The following is a 16,129-nucleotide window of genomic DNA, read 5'->3' on the forward strand; positions in this document are numbered from 1 at the left end:
GACCAGCCAGGCAAATGAAAGGTGGAGAAGTTAGAGACTCCTCCAGCTCACCTGCGCTGCACAAAGTATGGAGCACACAGGTGACATGTACGATGGCTGCAGGTGGCCACCCAGCCATGGGCACCTGCACATCGCCATCACTGTGCCCGAAGCATCCTCACAGGCTCTCTGAGGGCCTGCTTAGCAGCCACTTCGTTTGCAGAGCTCTCCGCCAGTGGATGGAACACCAGCAGCAATTTCGGTCAGCTGGCAACCGGAGAGCTGTGCTGGGACCTCCCTGAGTTGCTCTGGGCACGGCAGCACCAGTCCTCCAACTCTTCACACTTTCAGGCCTCGAGCCAGAAGCACTGAGGTGACTTGGAGCCCACAGGGACAGATAGGCTTCTCTGTACCTCTCCTTCGGCTGCTTCTCGGCCGACCCACCCACTGTGCTGTCTTGGCTGCCATTTGCCCCTTGCGGTTTGTTACTCTTCTCTTTGGAAGAGGCGGGGTCAGAAGTGATCGAATCCAAGGGTGTGGAGAAAGCGTGTTCGATGGGGTGTCAGAAACCCCGGTTCCAGAGCCACCATCCGGAGGCGTAACCGCGACCACTGGTGCAGTGAGCTTCTCACCCTTCAGTCTTGGGGGCTCGTTGGTTTGTTTGCTCATTTGTTTTAAAGGGGAAAGACAAGTAAGGAGGAGGAAGAAGAGAAGAAAGGCAGCTGGTTTGGGGCCTGGAGGACTCCAAGAAGGGAATGAAACAAGGACCACTCGTGATTCCAAAAGATGGCCACAACTGTGTTGTCTGGAGTGTCTTTCCAGCTTGTTTCTAGAGGGTAGACAGAGGCAGGGATGACTGAATAGAGGCCTAGTAGCTCAGGAGCACAGAGAGAGGTTGTGGGCGTTGGCAGTGACACCCTGTGGGTCCCTGCCTCTCTTCTCCCATTCCTCCCATGTCTGGCTGGCCTTGACAAGTCTTTCCCTAAGAAGGGTGAAAAAGCGCAATTGCCCTGTTAAGTCAGTCCAGCCAACAGCCCGCCTCTGTGCAGGCCTTGTGCTAGGCCCTGCGGCCGTGGGGACGCATAAGACATGAACAGCTACAGCACTGCAGTGAAGCCTCGAGGTCTGCACAGGTCCCATGGAGGAGGGGACCCAGACCAGCCCTCAGGAGGGCTCTGGTCCCTCAGGCTAGGGGTAGAGCTGCAGGAAGGCAGAGAGACTCCAGGCAGAGGCCTGCAGACCGGAGGGGAAGGTGTGAGTGCGCGAAGCAGCACACGTGTTGGAGGCACAGTGAGCTACAGTTGCCTACAGGAGGAGGGGAAGGAAGAGGAAGGAGTGGGAGATGACTCAGGCCGCCTGGGCGAGGAGGATCCGTGAGCAGAATGAGGAAGTCACCCAGACTGGTGGAGGTAGGAGGCAGAAAGACTCTCAGCCACAGCCAGCTGAGCAGGTTACATAAGAAGTCAGGGCAGGACGGCTGATCGTGAGGAGCCTGCGCTGATGATGATGATGATGTGACTCTCTCCTCCCCTGCTCCCCCTCCTGGTGGTGAGATTGTGGTCAGTGAAGAGGGTGGGGTGAGAGACACTGACCAGAAGACCGTGTGGCCGCATCTCCTGCAGAAGGCAGTGGGGACAGGCAGGGCGGTGCTGGCTTCTCCATCCGTACCGAACACCCCCACTTCAGCCATCATTCTGCAGAAGACCAGCTGCACTGGGCCCTCTGTCCCCTGGACCCCACTGTCCCCAGAGCCCCAAGGGTACACACCCAGGATCTCAGTCTCTCCTCCCTCCGCATGACTCACCTAAGCCTGTCCTATGCTATCCGCTGCCTCAGGTCCCCCGCCCCAGCTTCCAGGGAGCTGCAATAGCCACCTCCACCCAGCGGCAGAGAACTGTGCAGGCAAAACAAGGCCATGCTGAAAACAGACATGGAGATCCCCCCTGGCCAGATGCTCCATCTCCAGGGTAGATGTAAGCTCAGGGACACGCTCCCTGGGGTGTTTTCAAGTAGAGACACAGCAGCCTTGCTCCAGCCTCCCTGGGACCATGGTACCTGCTGGCCTCCAGCCTCAAGGCGGCTCTGGCTGCCCCTCCCTGTCTTGTCGGGCAGCAACACAGTGGCCCCAGCTCTGCAACCCCAGGGCTGCTCACCTCACGCTAGGCTCTGCTCACCCACTTCTATTCTGATGCTCTCCTGCTCCTCCTACCCCCACTGGTCTCTTAATGCTGCTTCTCCCTGCCAAGACCTCGGGCTCTGCCACTGCCCACCCCGGCCTCCCTGCAGAGCCCAAGTCACTGCTGCTCACATCTAGGCAGCTGGGTAGGAGCTGCCTGTGTTCCAGACTTTCCCACTTCCTCCTGAGTTCCATGTCTTCCAAAGCCCCTGGCACATCTTAGCTGCCAGCACGCTGATGGCACTTTTCAACACTCGTCACTCTTGACACATCTAATGTATGCTGGCTCCCAGTACTCCATGAGCACCGGCCCAGACGGGCGGGCTGCAAGGAAAGCGTCATTTCCCAAAGGCGACTGCGAAGCCCCAGGGCACAGGGAGGTTTTCTCATGGGCTGGGACCCAGGGGCACCTGCTGCCTGTCCCTCTGTTCACCCCTTCCAGTGCTGTGCCAACAGCGTGGGCGCCTCGGGACTCCAGCACAGCCCTCCCACCTGCTTCCAAGTCCCGAGCCAGCTGCTTTCCCTGGAATCCTGTGCTCCCTGGCTCCCTGTGACTGCTGGCACTCTGCCACCTGCTAAGCTGGTTCTGCCAGAGAGGCAGCTGTCCCTGTGGGAAGTCCCCAGAGGCGCCACCTTCCCCCTCTGGCCCTGTAGTCAGACAGGGAGAGGGCAGCTCCCAGAGTTCCCGGGCATCAGAAGGGGCTTGAGGGCAGGGGACAGCATCCGGACAAGTGGGTGCCATGTAAAATGGAAGCAGGAAGCAACAAGCTGAGGCCTTTTTCTTATTAAAATTATTGAAGAGATAAATAACCTGGCTCATAAACTAAAAGAATACAAGACACAATAGGTGTGCCAAGCCTTATGCCCTCGCAGTGTGTCTCCATCCATCCCACCGCCTCCCTCGTGAATACCGAGGTGGTGAACACTGGGTGAAGAGGGTGTGCAGGGTCAGCGATGGCTCCTGCCACCTCCCTCTCCATCCAAGTTGTTCCCTTGGAATAACTAGAACCTCGCTTCATTGTTCATTTTCGGGCTTTGCTTCTGGTGTTTTTGGCTTTGTTTCATGCAGAAGTTTCTTGCCTGCTTTCATCTTTCATATCTTCTGAACTTTGAGTCACAAGGGTTTTGCTGAAATGGTTACAAAGGAACGTGCCTGTGTTTTCTTCTAGTCTTTTTGTGGTTTATATTGTTTCATTTAAAAATCTGATCTATTTGGAGACTTTTCCAGTATATAATGTGAGGTTTGGATCCAAACTATATCTTTCTGTCTCTTTCTAGATCTCTCTCTTAACAATGTTTTTTTTAAAGTCCATATACATCATACCCCACTGATTTGAAACAATATTTCTATCAAATATTGAATTAAAATACATGTGTTTGGGTATTCAGGATTTCTGTTCTGCTTCTTTGGTGGGTCATCCATGCACCATGTAGACAGTTTGAATTATTTATTCTCCTCCCACCCCCATAGTTCTTTTTTATTATCTTTTTCACAGATTCTGGAGCCTTCATTATCTGTCTTTATAGTTCTGTCCTTGCTCACTGTCATGTTTTATTCTTTTCTCTCCTATAAGGAGGTCATCTTCTACCGGGAGACTTCCAGCCAGAGAAAGACGCAGACACAGCTTGTTCCCGAAACAAAGCAGAAGTGCAGAGCTTTCTGAGAGACCTCCGCGGGGCCTGTCTGTGCACCCTGGGAGGTGGTACATTGCAGAAAGGCCACATGGGAGACTCGTGCCCTCTAGAAGCTTTGACATTGTCCTGCAGGTTCCCAGGACTGGTCTGATCTGTGCACTCTGCTGAAAGGAAGTGATCCCACATTCCCCTGACATGAAGAGCTGCCCCCTTGCATGTTCTCTCTCATTGTCTGATACTGGTGGGCTGGGCAGGACTCTTCAGGGAGGAAGGCGTTGCAATAGTGGCACCAATCACCACTTCCCGCACCCCCAATACCACCATGGCCCCTCTGTTCACTGAGCACTTGCTAAACACCGGGCACTGTGGAAGGTACTTTATCCACTTTTCTCACTTACAACCCTTTGAGGAAGCTGTCTGTAAACTTGCCCACATACACAGCTTACTCGTGGCAAAGCTAACCTTTGGATCCTAGCTCAGGTCCAAAGCTCATACTCTTTTGTTTTGTTTTGTTCTGTTTTAGTACCGGAGATCGAACTCTCAGGACCTTGCATTTGCTGGGCAGGTAGTGGAACCACTGAGCTAAATCCCTGGCCCTAAAGCTCATATTCTTTTTTTTTTTTTTCCTCATTGCATTTATTGGTACATTTTAGGTATACAGTACAGTTACATTCATTATTTACATGACAGGTTTTGGTTCTCATTTTTTCCCCTTGTCCCTGCCCTTCCTTCACTCACTCCTCCCCTCCCCATTTACAAACATTTTATTTCCATTTCTTCATTTTCTCCTATTTTTTTTCTTTCCCTATTACCTTTGTCCTGCCCTTCCCACTTTCCCTCCAACTTTAGCCCTTTTCTTATTTCACATTGACGATTATCTCATTAGGATCCTATATACTATTATAGTTTGTTCACACCAAAGAAACTATTCAGTATTTAAATATGTGTGACTTATATATTTCACTTAGGAGTATATCCTCAATATGCATCCATTTTCCTATGATGGAATCTAATTTCTCATTCTTTAGGGCTGAGTAGTATTCCATTTTATAGAAAAACCACATCTTCTTTATCCAGTTTCCAACTGATGGGCAACTGGGCTGTTTTCAAGTTTTAGCTATTACAAACTGTGCCACTATAAACATAGGTGTGTATATATCATTGTGATATGATTCTTTTAATTCTTTTGGAAAGATATCCAGCAGAGGGATGGCTGGGTCAAATGGAACCTCTAGTCCCAGCTCTTTAAGGTATCTCTATATTGATGTCCATAGTGGTTACACCAGTCTGCACTCCCACCAACAATGGAGAAGGGTTCCTTTCTCCCCACCACCCTGCCAACATTTGTTATTGAGTGATTTCTTGATAGCAGCCATTCTTTGTGGAGTGAGGTAGAATCTCAGTGTTGTTTTCATCTGCATCTCTCAAATGACCAGGGATGTGGAATATTTTTTCATTTATTTACTTGCTGCTTTTACTTCTTTGTCTGAGAAATGTCTGTTCATTTCAGATGCCCATTTTTGAATTGGGTCCTTATATTTGTGGGGGGCTGATTGTTTTGAGTTCTTTACATATGCTAGATAATAGTCCTTTGTCTGAGGAGCAGCTGGTAAAAATTTTTTCCCACATTGTAGGTTGTCTCTTAGTTCTGTTGATGGTTTCTTTTGCAGTGCAGAAGTAAAGCTCATATTCTTAACCACTTAATGACTTATTCACAGAGCAATCTGCCACCCTGCCCGATGCAGATTCCCAGGCCTCCCTACACGGGTAGGCTGCACTGGGCATAGTGCCTAGGAGGGGTCTGCACCCTAAGCACGGGGATCACAAGAGCCTTTCCCGCACATGTAGATTAAGTGGCACGTACAGAGGCTGGAAGTGAAGTACAGCATCCACTCAACAGTGGTACGAGGGCAAAAAGCTTACTGGGTGTTTTGCAGTTGGACTTTCATTTCCTGTTCGCAGAGAGGTTTGGCCTATGGCATAGTTTGGCTCCTGGAGTTTCCACATTTGGACAGAGCAACCCCTGATTACAGCACACCAGCTAGCAGAGGCAGGGACTCAGCACAGTAATCCTCAGGTCTGTCCTAAGAGGTCCCAGATAAACAAGAAAAAGAGGAGGAGGGAAGGCTGCAATCCTCACCCCAAATTGGGGCCTCCTCTTCCTGGATCAAAGGCCCACGGCCAAGCCACGGCTGTAAGGCAATGTGGCACCCCAGAGGGGCCCTGATTCACAGAAACATGCCAGGACTTGGAGGATAAGCACCAACAAGCATCTGGAAGGAATTCTGGGCTATGACTGCAGATATTTTAGGCAATTTTTTAAAGAAAAGGGAAATAGCACATTGAATGCTAAGTTCTAGACCAGAAGTTACACCAATTCTCATCCAGTTCCCACAACAACTCTCTGGATGGGTGTTCATAATTCCAATTTAGGTGGAAAAATTGAGGCCCCAGACCGGGTGTGGTGGTGCACGCCTGTAATCCCAGCACTCGGGAGACTGAGGCAGGAGGACCACCATGAGTTTGAGACCAGCCTGGGCTACATACACATTGAGTTCAAGGCCAGTTGGAACTGCATAGTGAGACTCTATCTCAAAAAAATAAAAATACCAGGGATCGAATTCAGGACCTTGTGCTTGTGAGGCAAGCGGCAGAACCACTGAGCTCAATCCCCAGCCCCTCTCTCAAAATTTGTTTAAAAATTGAAGCTTGGCGCAAGTTAAGAGAGCTTCCCAAGGTAACGCAGGTAATACGTGCTGAGCAATCCAACACCACGCCAACTGGCTCCAAAGCCAGTGCCCTTCCCACCTCTGACCTGCTTCTGCCACTGCCCCCCATGGCGAAGGCTACAGGAAAGCCACTGAGGTATGAGTTTGCTCACCGGAGGGGACAGGCACCGTCAGCTGAATCTCTAGGCCCCTTGCCATGAAGGCAGAAGGATGTGGACTTAGAGGGAGTGGACCGCATGCTCAGAAAAGCTTCACAGTCTGAGAACTGAGACAGAGGAAGAGGAAGAGAGCCAGCTCGACGGCCCAGGGTACAAGTTGTGGCTGTGACTCAAGCGCTGAGTCCCAAAGGGGACCCTGTGGGCCACACTTGGGCTCGTCCACTCCCACATCATAGCCCTTCCCTCCTTCCGTTCCTTCCCATCACGACCTACCTCTCACTGGTTAATGCTCTCCTGTTCTCCAGCCAACACAACACAGTGCTGAGCCTCCTCACTTCCTCCACTGTGAGACCAGAGCTTCATGGAGCGCCCCAAAGTGGAACACAAACCTCGCTGCACAGCAAAGAGGAGCATCGCATCTGGGGCTGTGCACCGGCTCCACTGGAATGAGCAGCCAACCAGGACTGTAAACTCAGAGCCAGTAACAAATTAAAAGGACCAAGTGTAAAAGAGGGAGGCACTGTATTTGTAAGGAAGAAAAAGCAAAAGACAGCCATCTTCCCCTGTGAAGTGAGTGCAGGGGTCCAGATGTAGCTACCCCGGGGGGCCTTTCCCTCCAGCTTCCCTTTACCAAGAGATAAAGACCCTCCCTCCTGGAACTTGTCAAAACCTGATTGGCTCTCTGGACTATCATAGATGGGTCCCAAGCCACAGGACCCTAACCTGGGTGCCAGGTCTAGTGCACAAGCCTTTGGTGGTCTTTGTTTTCTCCCCGCCCACAGGTCCCCGACAGGGCCTTATCTCTGTGGTTTACAGGGTTAGGAGAAGCCTTACATACAAGATCAAGTTAGTCATTAAGTAAGGGGATGAGTGTGTATGTAGTGCAGTAATGTAATGATGCTAGAGTGAGAGCATATATATTTTTAGATACTAAATAAGATGGATAGGTAGCCCCCTCCTCCTTTTGTCTCCTTTGCATTTTACAGCAGGTCGGGAGGGGTGGCTGTCCTGGTTAGCTCACCTGGCTACCACTGTGCTCTCCCTCTTTGTCTTACTAACTTCTCCTTGCAGTAAATATTTAACTCTTTCTAGTCAGGATTTGCCAGAAACCCTAAGGAGCCCTTGTTCCATTATTTTCTCTGTCTATAGACCCCTTTCGCCTACATGAGCTCAGTAAGTGGTTGGCAGAATAAAGAACACAGAAGACCCTCCGTCTCTAAGAGCCACCCACTAACCACTCCTCTCAGCCCCTATCTCCTAGGCTAGGAAGCCCCAGGGGCTTGAGGCTGGGCCAGCCCTTCCCCCAGAGAGCACTTCCTGTGTCCCGGGCTCCTTATCCCACCCACCACTTCCTTTCACCTTAAAGAGTAGTAACCTGTGGGCTGTTTGGCAAAGTGAATGCTTAATCCTTGCCTCGGGATGCAAGCATTTATCTTCCAAAGCACAGGACTAGTTTGCAAGGTCAAGAAGATACCCCACAGACCAAGGCATCTTTACTTCCTGAAAGTCACAGACAGGAGGGTCTCAGGACTTGCACATCGCAGAATTAAAGGGACCCAGCAAGCTCCTCCTGACTTCTTGGTTTCCCAGAAACAGAAGCAGAGGCACAGTTGCTGGGGTGGGCAGGGCTAGATCCTATTCCAGCTGACTCAAGGAGCTAGGAAGACCTGGGGTGGCTGATGCAAACACTTCATTGTCCAAAGGAGGAAAGTGAGACCTAGACAGTGAAATGTCTAGGTTGCTGCAGGGCAACCCTGAGCCCTTAACAAAAACCTGGGGCCTCAAACACCCTGGGGTCTCTCAAAGCAGATGCAGCAGCTGCAGGAAAGAACTTGATTGGAGCTTGCCTTACGAAAAGTTGTGTGCCTGGCCTCTAGCAGTCACCACACATGCTATGTTACAGCCACACTTTGTACTTTGCACACTCAGGACCGATTCCAGTGACTTCGAGGTCCCTGTGCCAACCCAGGGTTCTGGAGTCACCCAGAAGCCAAGGTAGTTGATCCTCTATATTGGAATCCCAATCTGGGGTTCTGAGTCGGAGAGAGCACTGTTGGGTGGAGACAGCACCTGCATGGGCTACCTGTTTTGTTGTCAATTTTTTCTATCTTATTAAACTGTACCTTGGAATTAAAGAGCATATTCACTGGCCATTTCACCACCAGATCGAGCCTGACACCAACCAGGGTCTTCGCCTGTCAGCATCAGCCTTTATGATGAGGTGGGGAATGTAAGCCTCAGAGCTACATGTGGGAGGAGAGTCCCTCATATGTCAGGGTGGCCCCAGGACTTCTGATCTCCCCACAGTAGAAAACTGCTGGCCTAGATGTCAGGAGAGGTAAATTCTCTTGATTCTGCTGTTGTTAACTCAATTCATGGTTGATAGAAGACATTGGAAATACTGTATTAGGGGTTGTGGATTTAGCTCAGTGGCACTGTGCCTGCCTCGCAAGTGCAAGGTCCTGAGTTCAATCCCCGGTACCCACCCACCCCCCAAAAAATATTGTATTGGTGCATATATGGTCAAATTGAGAAAATGAGACAGAGAATTATTTTTGCAAGGTAATAAATAAATAGGACTTGGGGTTTCCTGTTCAGAGAAAAATTCAAGGTGGCTTGAGTGGGGAAAAGCATTCCCTACCACATCCTTGGCCAGAATCTGCCCATCACCAAAGTTCAGCAACAGCCAGGAGCTGAATCAGAAAAGGTTCAGCAGTGACTAAATTCTTACACAAGTTTTTTTTTTCCTTCTGCCATAGTCCAAGAAGTTCTAAAGTCAACACCCCCAAACGCAAACAGGCAGGACCACAGCTGCCAGGGACAGAGTGGGAGCTACATTTATATCACAGGATTGTCCCATCCCAAGGAGAGGCACAGCTGGGGGAGTTTTCAGGAAAACTGTGCAGATATGGTTTTCCAAAGGACCCCTGCCAGGCCTAGAGGTTTTTTAGCAGTGCATATTTACAAAACAAAAATACCCACACACATGAACAAATTCCATAATGAACATGAAAATGCTTTACAAACAACTCTATACGAGGCATATTAACCCCTGAGGTTCACGTGTGATCACATGTGTCCTCGGTATCAAACAAGACACAACAAGGGTCTGACAAATATTCAGTTGAGCAGCACCCAGTGTGGGCCCGGGGGACAGAAGACAGAATCCTTGCTCCTCTCTCAGGCCAGGCAGCCTAGCTCAGTTGCCTGCAGCCAGCCACCCTCCTGATCAAGTCCTTGCCCAAAAGAAAGTGAAATCATTTGTTCTTGTATGAAATATTAGAAACCCTCAAACCTAAGGGCTGGCTTTGGAATTGAGAAATCACTTGCTACAAGGAAACTTACATTATTAGAACTTTAACAGCTGGATCCAGCTTCTCTTCCTAATTCTGAGAGTGCATCTGCTGCCTCTGGAAGTTGCTGTTGCACAGAATATATCCCAAGCCTTCACACAAAGGCTGATTCACTTAAAGGATTTGACCTCTACCATATCTTGGGTAAAATTCTCTCTCTCCACACAGAATTGTTCTCAAATTTTTATCAATGGTGTGGTTTTCCCTCTTGAAGATATGAGAAAATGACAATTTCAGAAGATATATTTGGAAGAGGAGCTACTCCTATTTCATATATTATGGAATAAATTTCTTCTCTCCCAAATGAACCATTTTTTTTCCTCACAGCCAATCACAGACTTGGTGTGAGGTGGAAATGAGCCAGTACAAATAAGAGTGTACAGCAGTCTGACCCAGAGAAAGCTCTCATATGTATATCTAGCTTTTAAAAGGCTGAAATCCAATGTGGATACGGATATGCACAAACGAGACATAAATTGGATCACACTCAGGGAGCTAACGATTCTACTTTATGAACATATCCCAGGAAAAAAATCATAGCTGTGAAGACTTATGTGTACCGATGGTCAGCAGAGATTTGTTTGTGACTTTAAACCTGGGTTTTGTAAATTTCCAACAATGAGTCGCTTACCTAAATTTCCAACAATAATGGAATAAGTAAATTGTGCAACTTTTCAAAAGCATATTTGTGAGCGTGTTTGGTGCTATACAAAAATGGCCTTGACCGGTGAAGAGGGATATAAAACCATCCCTATAGTATGATCTCAGTTATACACATTTGTTATGACTTGTGTCTAGGTGTCCCCCAAAGCCTCATGAGGTCATAGGTGGGGCTTTTCAGAGGTGGCTGGATCTAGAGTGTGTGATGCTGGGATTACAGATGTGATGCTGGGACTAATTCATGGTTCGAGGCTAGGAATAAGGCTGCCCCACCCTAAATTGAGTGCTACCTACCGTGGGCAGGTAGCCTAGACAGAATACAAAGGACAGAAAGAAGGCTGCTGTTGTCACTTGCTACTTGCTACTTCTTCCCTGCTTTGCTGCCTTCTGCCTGCCATGGACTGTTTCTCCTCTGCGATGCCCATCTGCCGTGCCACCCTGCCTTAGAGCCAGCCAACTGTGAACTGAAACCTCTACAAACTGAGCCAAATACACCTTTCCTCCTTTCACTTTGGGTGTTGGGTAGTTAGTCTCAGCGACAAGAAAAGTAACTGAGACAACACTCCAAAGGAACATCCACAGAACAACTACCTCCAAAAAAAGACTGGAAGGAAATATCCAAAGTTTGTTGCGTTTTGTACATAAGAAGATTCTTCGCTCACTTCAGCATTTCCTACATTGCAATGAGTGTGTTTGAAGTCTACAAATGGAAAAACAAAATATAAAACAGTTGAGAGCCTATTCCAACACTACAATTTTTTTTTAACGGATGAGGTGGCCAGGGGTAATGGGTGGCAGACCATTCCATTGTGAGGCACGGTCCTCAGGAGCTGGGGTCCTCCCAGAAAGAGCGGACAGAAGCTCGAAGCTTTCCAGCTTGACTGATAACATGGACAAAAGACAGTGTAATGATCCCCCTGGGAAATGGAGGAAGGAGGACGGGGAAGGGCAGGTGGGGAGGAAGAAGAATGGATTCTGCTGGGTCTGCAGCACCCAGAGACACCCAGGGAAAGTGGGAGCTGGAGCTGCAGGACTGAGGCTTGGGGAGGAGGCTGCTTTGAAGGCCCGGGTGTGGGCTCCGCAAGGAGCCCTTGTGGTTGTAGGCCTGGCTGAGGGCGCCCAGCCACGTGTTCGGCAGGTCCCAGGGAGGGGACAATCAGACTGTGCTCCTGTGGAGGCTCAGACGCTTGGGCTCTGGGTCTTTCCCCCTTCTGTCCCCAGTGAGATGTTCTCCCTCAGCCACAGGCACTGCTGCCTGGGGATGGTGAGGGCTCTGTCAGGGACTCGCTGTGACCTCAGTGCCGTCCATCACTGTGCCTGCTGTTCCCCCTGTGCATGGTAAAGCTCTCTGATCTTTACAGATCAGATTGCTACTGCGTATTCTGTAGGAATATTGTTTACAACAACAGCCCCCGCCTCGACCCGGCCAGTTTCGGGGCCAGGAAAGAGCGACTTCCACAATAGCTCCCCTCATCATCTCACATTCTCCACTAAATCTTCACTTTCCAGTCACCAGAGCCCCCTCATGGGTCCAAGCGCCTAAATATTCCTCCTTATAGACTAGTGTCTCTGTGTCACCTGTCGTATCTCCTGTGTCCTTTATGGCAGCCACGGGCTGGAGCCTCCCGGGGACAGCGACCAGGCTCTTTGCCTCCAACCAGTCCCTGGCCAAAAAGCACGGGAGAGACATCTGCTAAGTGCTCACGGAGGAAGCGAGTGGGCGACACTTATGTACGTCCACGGCACACACTGCTTCCTCGCTTGCACACGAGTGAAAGAAAGCTACAGTCCACAGGAGGGGAGCAGGAACAGCACACCGGGTCCTGCTGTGTGTGGCCTTTCTGCCTGACAGCTCTCTCCTCTCAACTCTGTCAAACAGCCGTGTACCCGGGTCACCAGGCTCTCGGAGCTCAACCCAGAGTAAATATGCACAAGGCAGAATGGGTCCTGCGAGGGCAAGGGGGCACATTTTCATAGGAAGAAAGGATTTCACAGATCAACACTGCAAGCTGCTGGCTGCTCCGATCAGGATTTTCCCCCACGCACCTTTACATAGGTGCTAATGAGGTGCCAGGCACTGTTGGGAGCTCTTTACAAATATCTTATTTAATCCTTGTAACAACCTCCAGAGAGACAGGCACTATCTGTATCCCCACTTTATTTTCATACAGTACTCTTAGCATTCAAAGCAGCTGTCCTGAAATGAGGCGAGGCGGAGCTCTTCAGCCACTGAAGAAAGAAGCAAGGGAACACAGCAGCTACGTTAGGTCCAGGGCTCAAACGGCTCAGGCTGACGGTCAGCCTTTGATCCCACGGAACGCCACACCACCCGCCGAGCACGTGCTGGGCACCTACCGCATGCCCGGCACTGTCCTCTGAGAGTTTACAGCCCGTGGGGGAAATGCACACCAAACAAATACATTTCCAGCCTACATCACAAGGTGAGGGTCAGGGATTGTCTCTGGCTAGGCTTTCTGGAAGGTATGAGTCCGCTCTGTGTTAGCGGATGGACCGAGCTCAAGGTGGCCCCGGAAAGACCGGGTGGGGATAAGAGTCCAAAGCTGCACGGCACTCATGCTAAGGGGTTTGGGGACAGTGTTGTAGCTGGAAAAGGAAGAGACAGGAAGGGTTAGGGGTGAGGGCTAAGGCGGTGGCCTTCACTGCAATATCAGGAAAGCTCAGAGTCACCAAGGTTTCTGTTAAGGAAAGATCATTTAATCCGATGTGTGCCCGAGGGTAGAAAAACTGAGACTAGTCAGGAAGCTGGCTTCAAGCACCGAACACGGAACAGTGGGTGTGGGGAGAAGAGTGCTGGATTCAGGGCTATTTAGGGACACTAGGCTTTGCACTGACTGGAACACTTGCATGAAGTACAAGGTGACAGCTGGCTTCTGACACAGACATCCAGGGGGCAGTGTCCCCACTGGTTTTGGGGGGCGAGGACAATCTCAGCGGTGACAGGCTTGGGAAAAACCCACTGGCCAGCAGAAATTCTCTGCAGTCCCTCAGACTCTTGTTCACAATGCCTTTGAATAAAACACGACACGTTTCATTCTGTTCTCACGGTGAAAAAATCATTGCCCTTCGCTGGGAAGTAATAACCTTTTGAGTTAGTAACCTTTGGGTAGGAAAATTGGTTTCATGAATACCTCTCCTCCCACTCCATGGGCCCATCATCCCCCGGCTCTGCTGTCCCCTGAAACCAAAAGCCCAGGACTCATTATTTATGAAGCCTGAATGATTTTATGCTCAGAAAGAATGATCAGGGTCTCTAGAAACTGGGCAGAATGGAGTTACTGGCCAGAATGGCCAGTGTGTTCCTGAGTTTGGCCACTGAGGGAGGTGGGAGCTGTGCCCTTGAGAGACGGAGGGTCACTCACCTTACATGGGCCCCACAGAAAAGGCTCCTTCCAAGGCCTCTGAGAGATAACCATGGGTCCTTCTCTACTGACAAACTCCGGCGCAGCCACCAGCCATCCAGAGTCCAGAGTCCCGAGCTTTCAGTGTACTGGGCTGCCTGGCCTGTCTCCTATCTCCTGGGGTCCACAGGCTTTAAAGTCTCACAGGTCCTCATGCTGTTCCCTGGGCCCAGGAAGCCTCCTACACACACACACACACACACACACACACACACACACTCACACACAGGCCTCAACATCCTTCCAAGCCAGGAGCAACACCCATTCCACTCCCTGAAAAGCCCCCTCAGCCACACCCTCCAACCAGCAGATCCATCACCTGCCTGGTGATCACCCCACCCCACCGACCCCACACTGCCCCTGCCCTGCACACTGGATTTGACATGCTGCCTGCATAGTGTCGCCTGACTAAGATGCTCTCCTTAGCACTGAGAGAAAGGCCTGGGTTCAAATCCTACCTCCAGCGCTCACTGTCAGTGTGGCTGGGGGCGGGCCTTGCCCCTCCTATGTTCCTCATGTCCCAGTCACCCCTCCAGGGCTTGACTCCTGCTCACGGGGATGGCAGGACAGAGGAACAGAGGATCCAGCCCAACTCTTCATCAGGCCCTCCCCAGTCTCCCTATATCAGAGCTGAGATGGACACCAGGCTGAGTGCCGTCCCTGATTTTATACTGCAGAGCCAGTGGGGAGAAGACCTCAAGCCATGGAAACAAAAAAGGCACCGCAGAAGACAGAGACCAGATTCCTTCTCTTCCCTGCGGAGCACAGCAGGGGCTGTGAGATCGGGCTGCACCTGCCCGGCTCGCTGCAGGAGTGCGGTTTCAACTCCTCCCAGCCACTGGTGCTCATCGTCCACGGCTGGTCGGTATGCAGGCTCCCTGGCCTTCTTTCAGCCTCCACGGTGCCTTTCTTTCCTGGCAGCTGCACTGTAACAGAGACAGGGGCGGGTAAGGCCTCCTGACTTGCGGTTTCCCCAGCGCTGCCCGCACGTCGTCTCAGTGGCCTCCACTGCGCAGGAAGCTAGGCAGGGAGGGCATAATGAGCTCATGGTCCAGGTAAAATGGGGCTCGAGGTCACACGGCTCACCGGGTCACAGGTGGGGACACTGTCCATGCAGGCGGGAGGGTCCTGCAGACTTCAAACCGGGGCTAGGATACCGGAGACAGGGAATCCCAAGGAAATGTCTATCAGCAAGGGTTAAAGTCGGCTGCAAATAACAGACATCCGGATTCTCAGTAGCTCCAATAAAACAGGTTTGTTTCCATTTCACTCATTAGTCCAGAGACCTAAAGCAGCACTGACCAGAGACAGCTTTTGTCAACAAAGTCCACAAGGCTCCAGTCCTTCTGGCTGTCATCTTCATAGTCCAAAATAGCAGCAAGGGAGCTTGCCATCTTTATTCCAGGCAGCACAATATAGTTCGGAAGCCAGATATCACCTGTACCCAAAGGCACCTGGTGGACATCTGGTAAATGGGGTGACCACAGGCCATTAGCACAGCAATCCAGTCTCGCCTCTGCTATCTCTTCTCCCATTCCTACCCAGGAGTCCAGCCCTCTCATGATTCTGCCCTCTCTACTGCTGTTGCTCTTCCTCCTGGACTTCCCTAGACCCCAGGACCACCACTCTCTTATCTGTCCTCGTTCTCTTGCTAAGCTAGGTTTTCTCCAACTCTGTGCTCTGGGAAGCACTCAGACCGGTGCTCACACGGGGTGCCCGAGGACACCCCTCCAGAGGCCACACAGGAGGACCCTGGGGACCTGATTTATAGATTTTCCCTTGCTGCGGGCTCACAAAGTTCCCGCGCAGGGCCAAGTCAGGCTGTGCTTCTCAGGTCGGGAACAGCTGCCAGAGTCCAGAGACATTTCTGGTTTTCCAAACCCACAGGTGGACGGCGTGCTGGAGAGCTGGGTGCACCAGCTGGCGGCCGCGCTGAGGACCCGGCCGGTGAACGTGGGGCTGGCGGACTGGCTGCCCCTGGCCCACAACCACTACGCCATCGCTGTGCGCAACGCCCGCC

At 51.0% G+C, this 16,129-nt stretch overlaps 1 protein-coding gene across 1 annotated transcript in view; it reads left to right on the forward strand.

Moving 5' to 3' along the window:
• Lipc (lipase C, hepatic type) overlaps window positions 1-16,129 on the forward strand; it is a 94,484-nt gene that overhangs the window by 63,845 nt on the left and 14,510 nt on the right. Inside the window, exons 3-4 of the mRNA XM_010641260.3 lie at window positions 14,787-14,974; window positions 15,997-16,122. Coding sequence (XP_010639562.1) covers window positions 14,787-14,974; window positions 15,997-16,122 — 314 coding nt within the window. The remainder of the gene's footprint in view (window positions 1-14,786; window positions 14,975-15,996; window positions 16,123-16,129) is intronic.

This window comes from Fukomys damarensis, unplaced genomic scaffold (genome assembly GCF_012274545.1).
Source record: "Fukomys damarensis isolate Sample0158 unplaced genomic scaffold, DMR_v1.0_HiC HiC_scaffold_25, whole genome shotgun sequence".
Classification (NCBI taxonomy): Eukaryota; Metazoa; Chordata; class Mammalia; order Rodentia; family Bathyergidae; genus Fukomys; species Fukomys damarensis.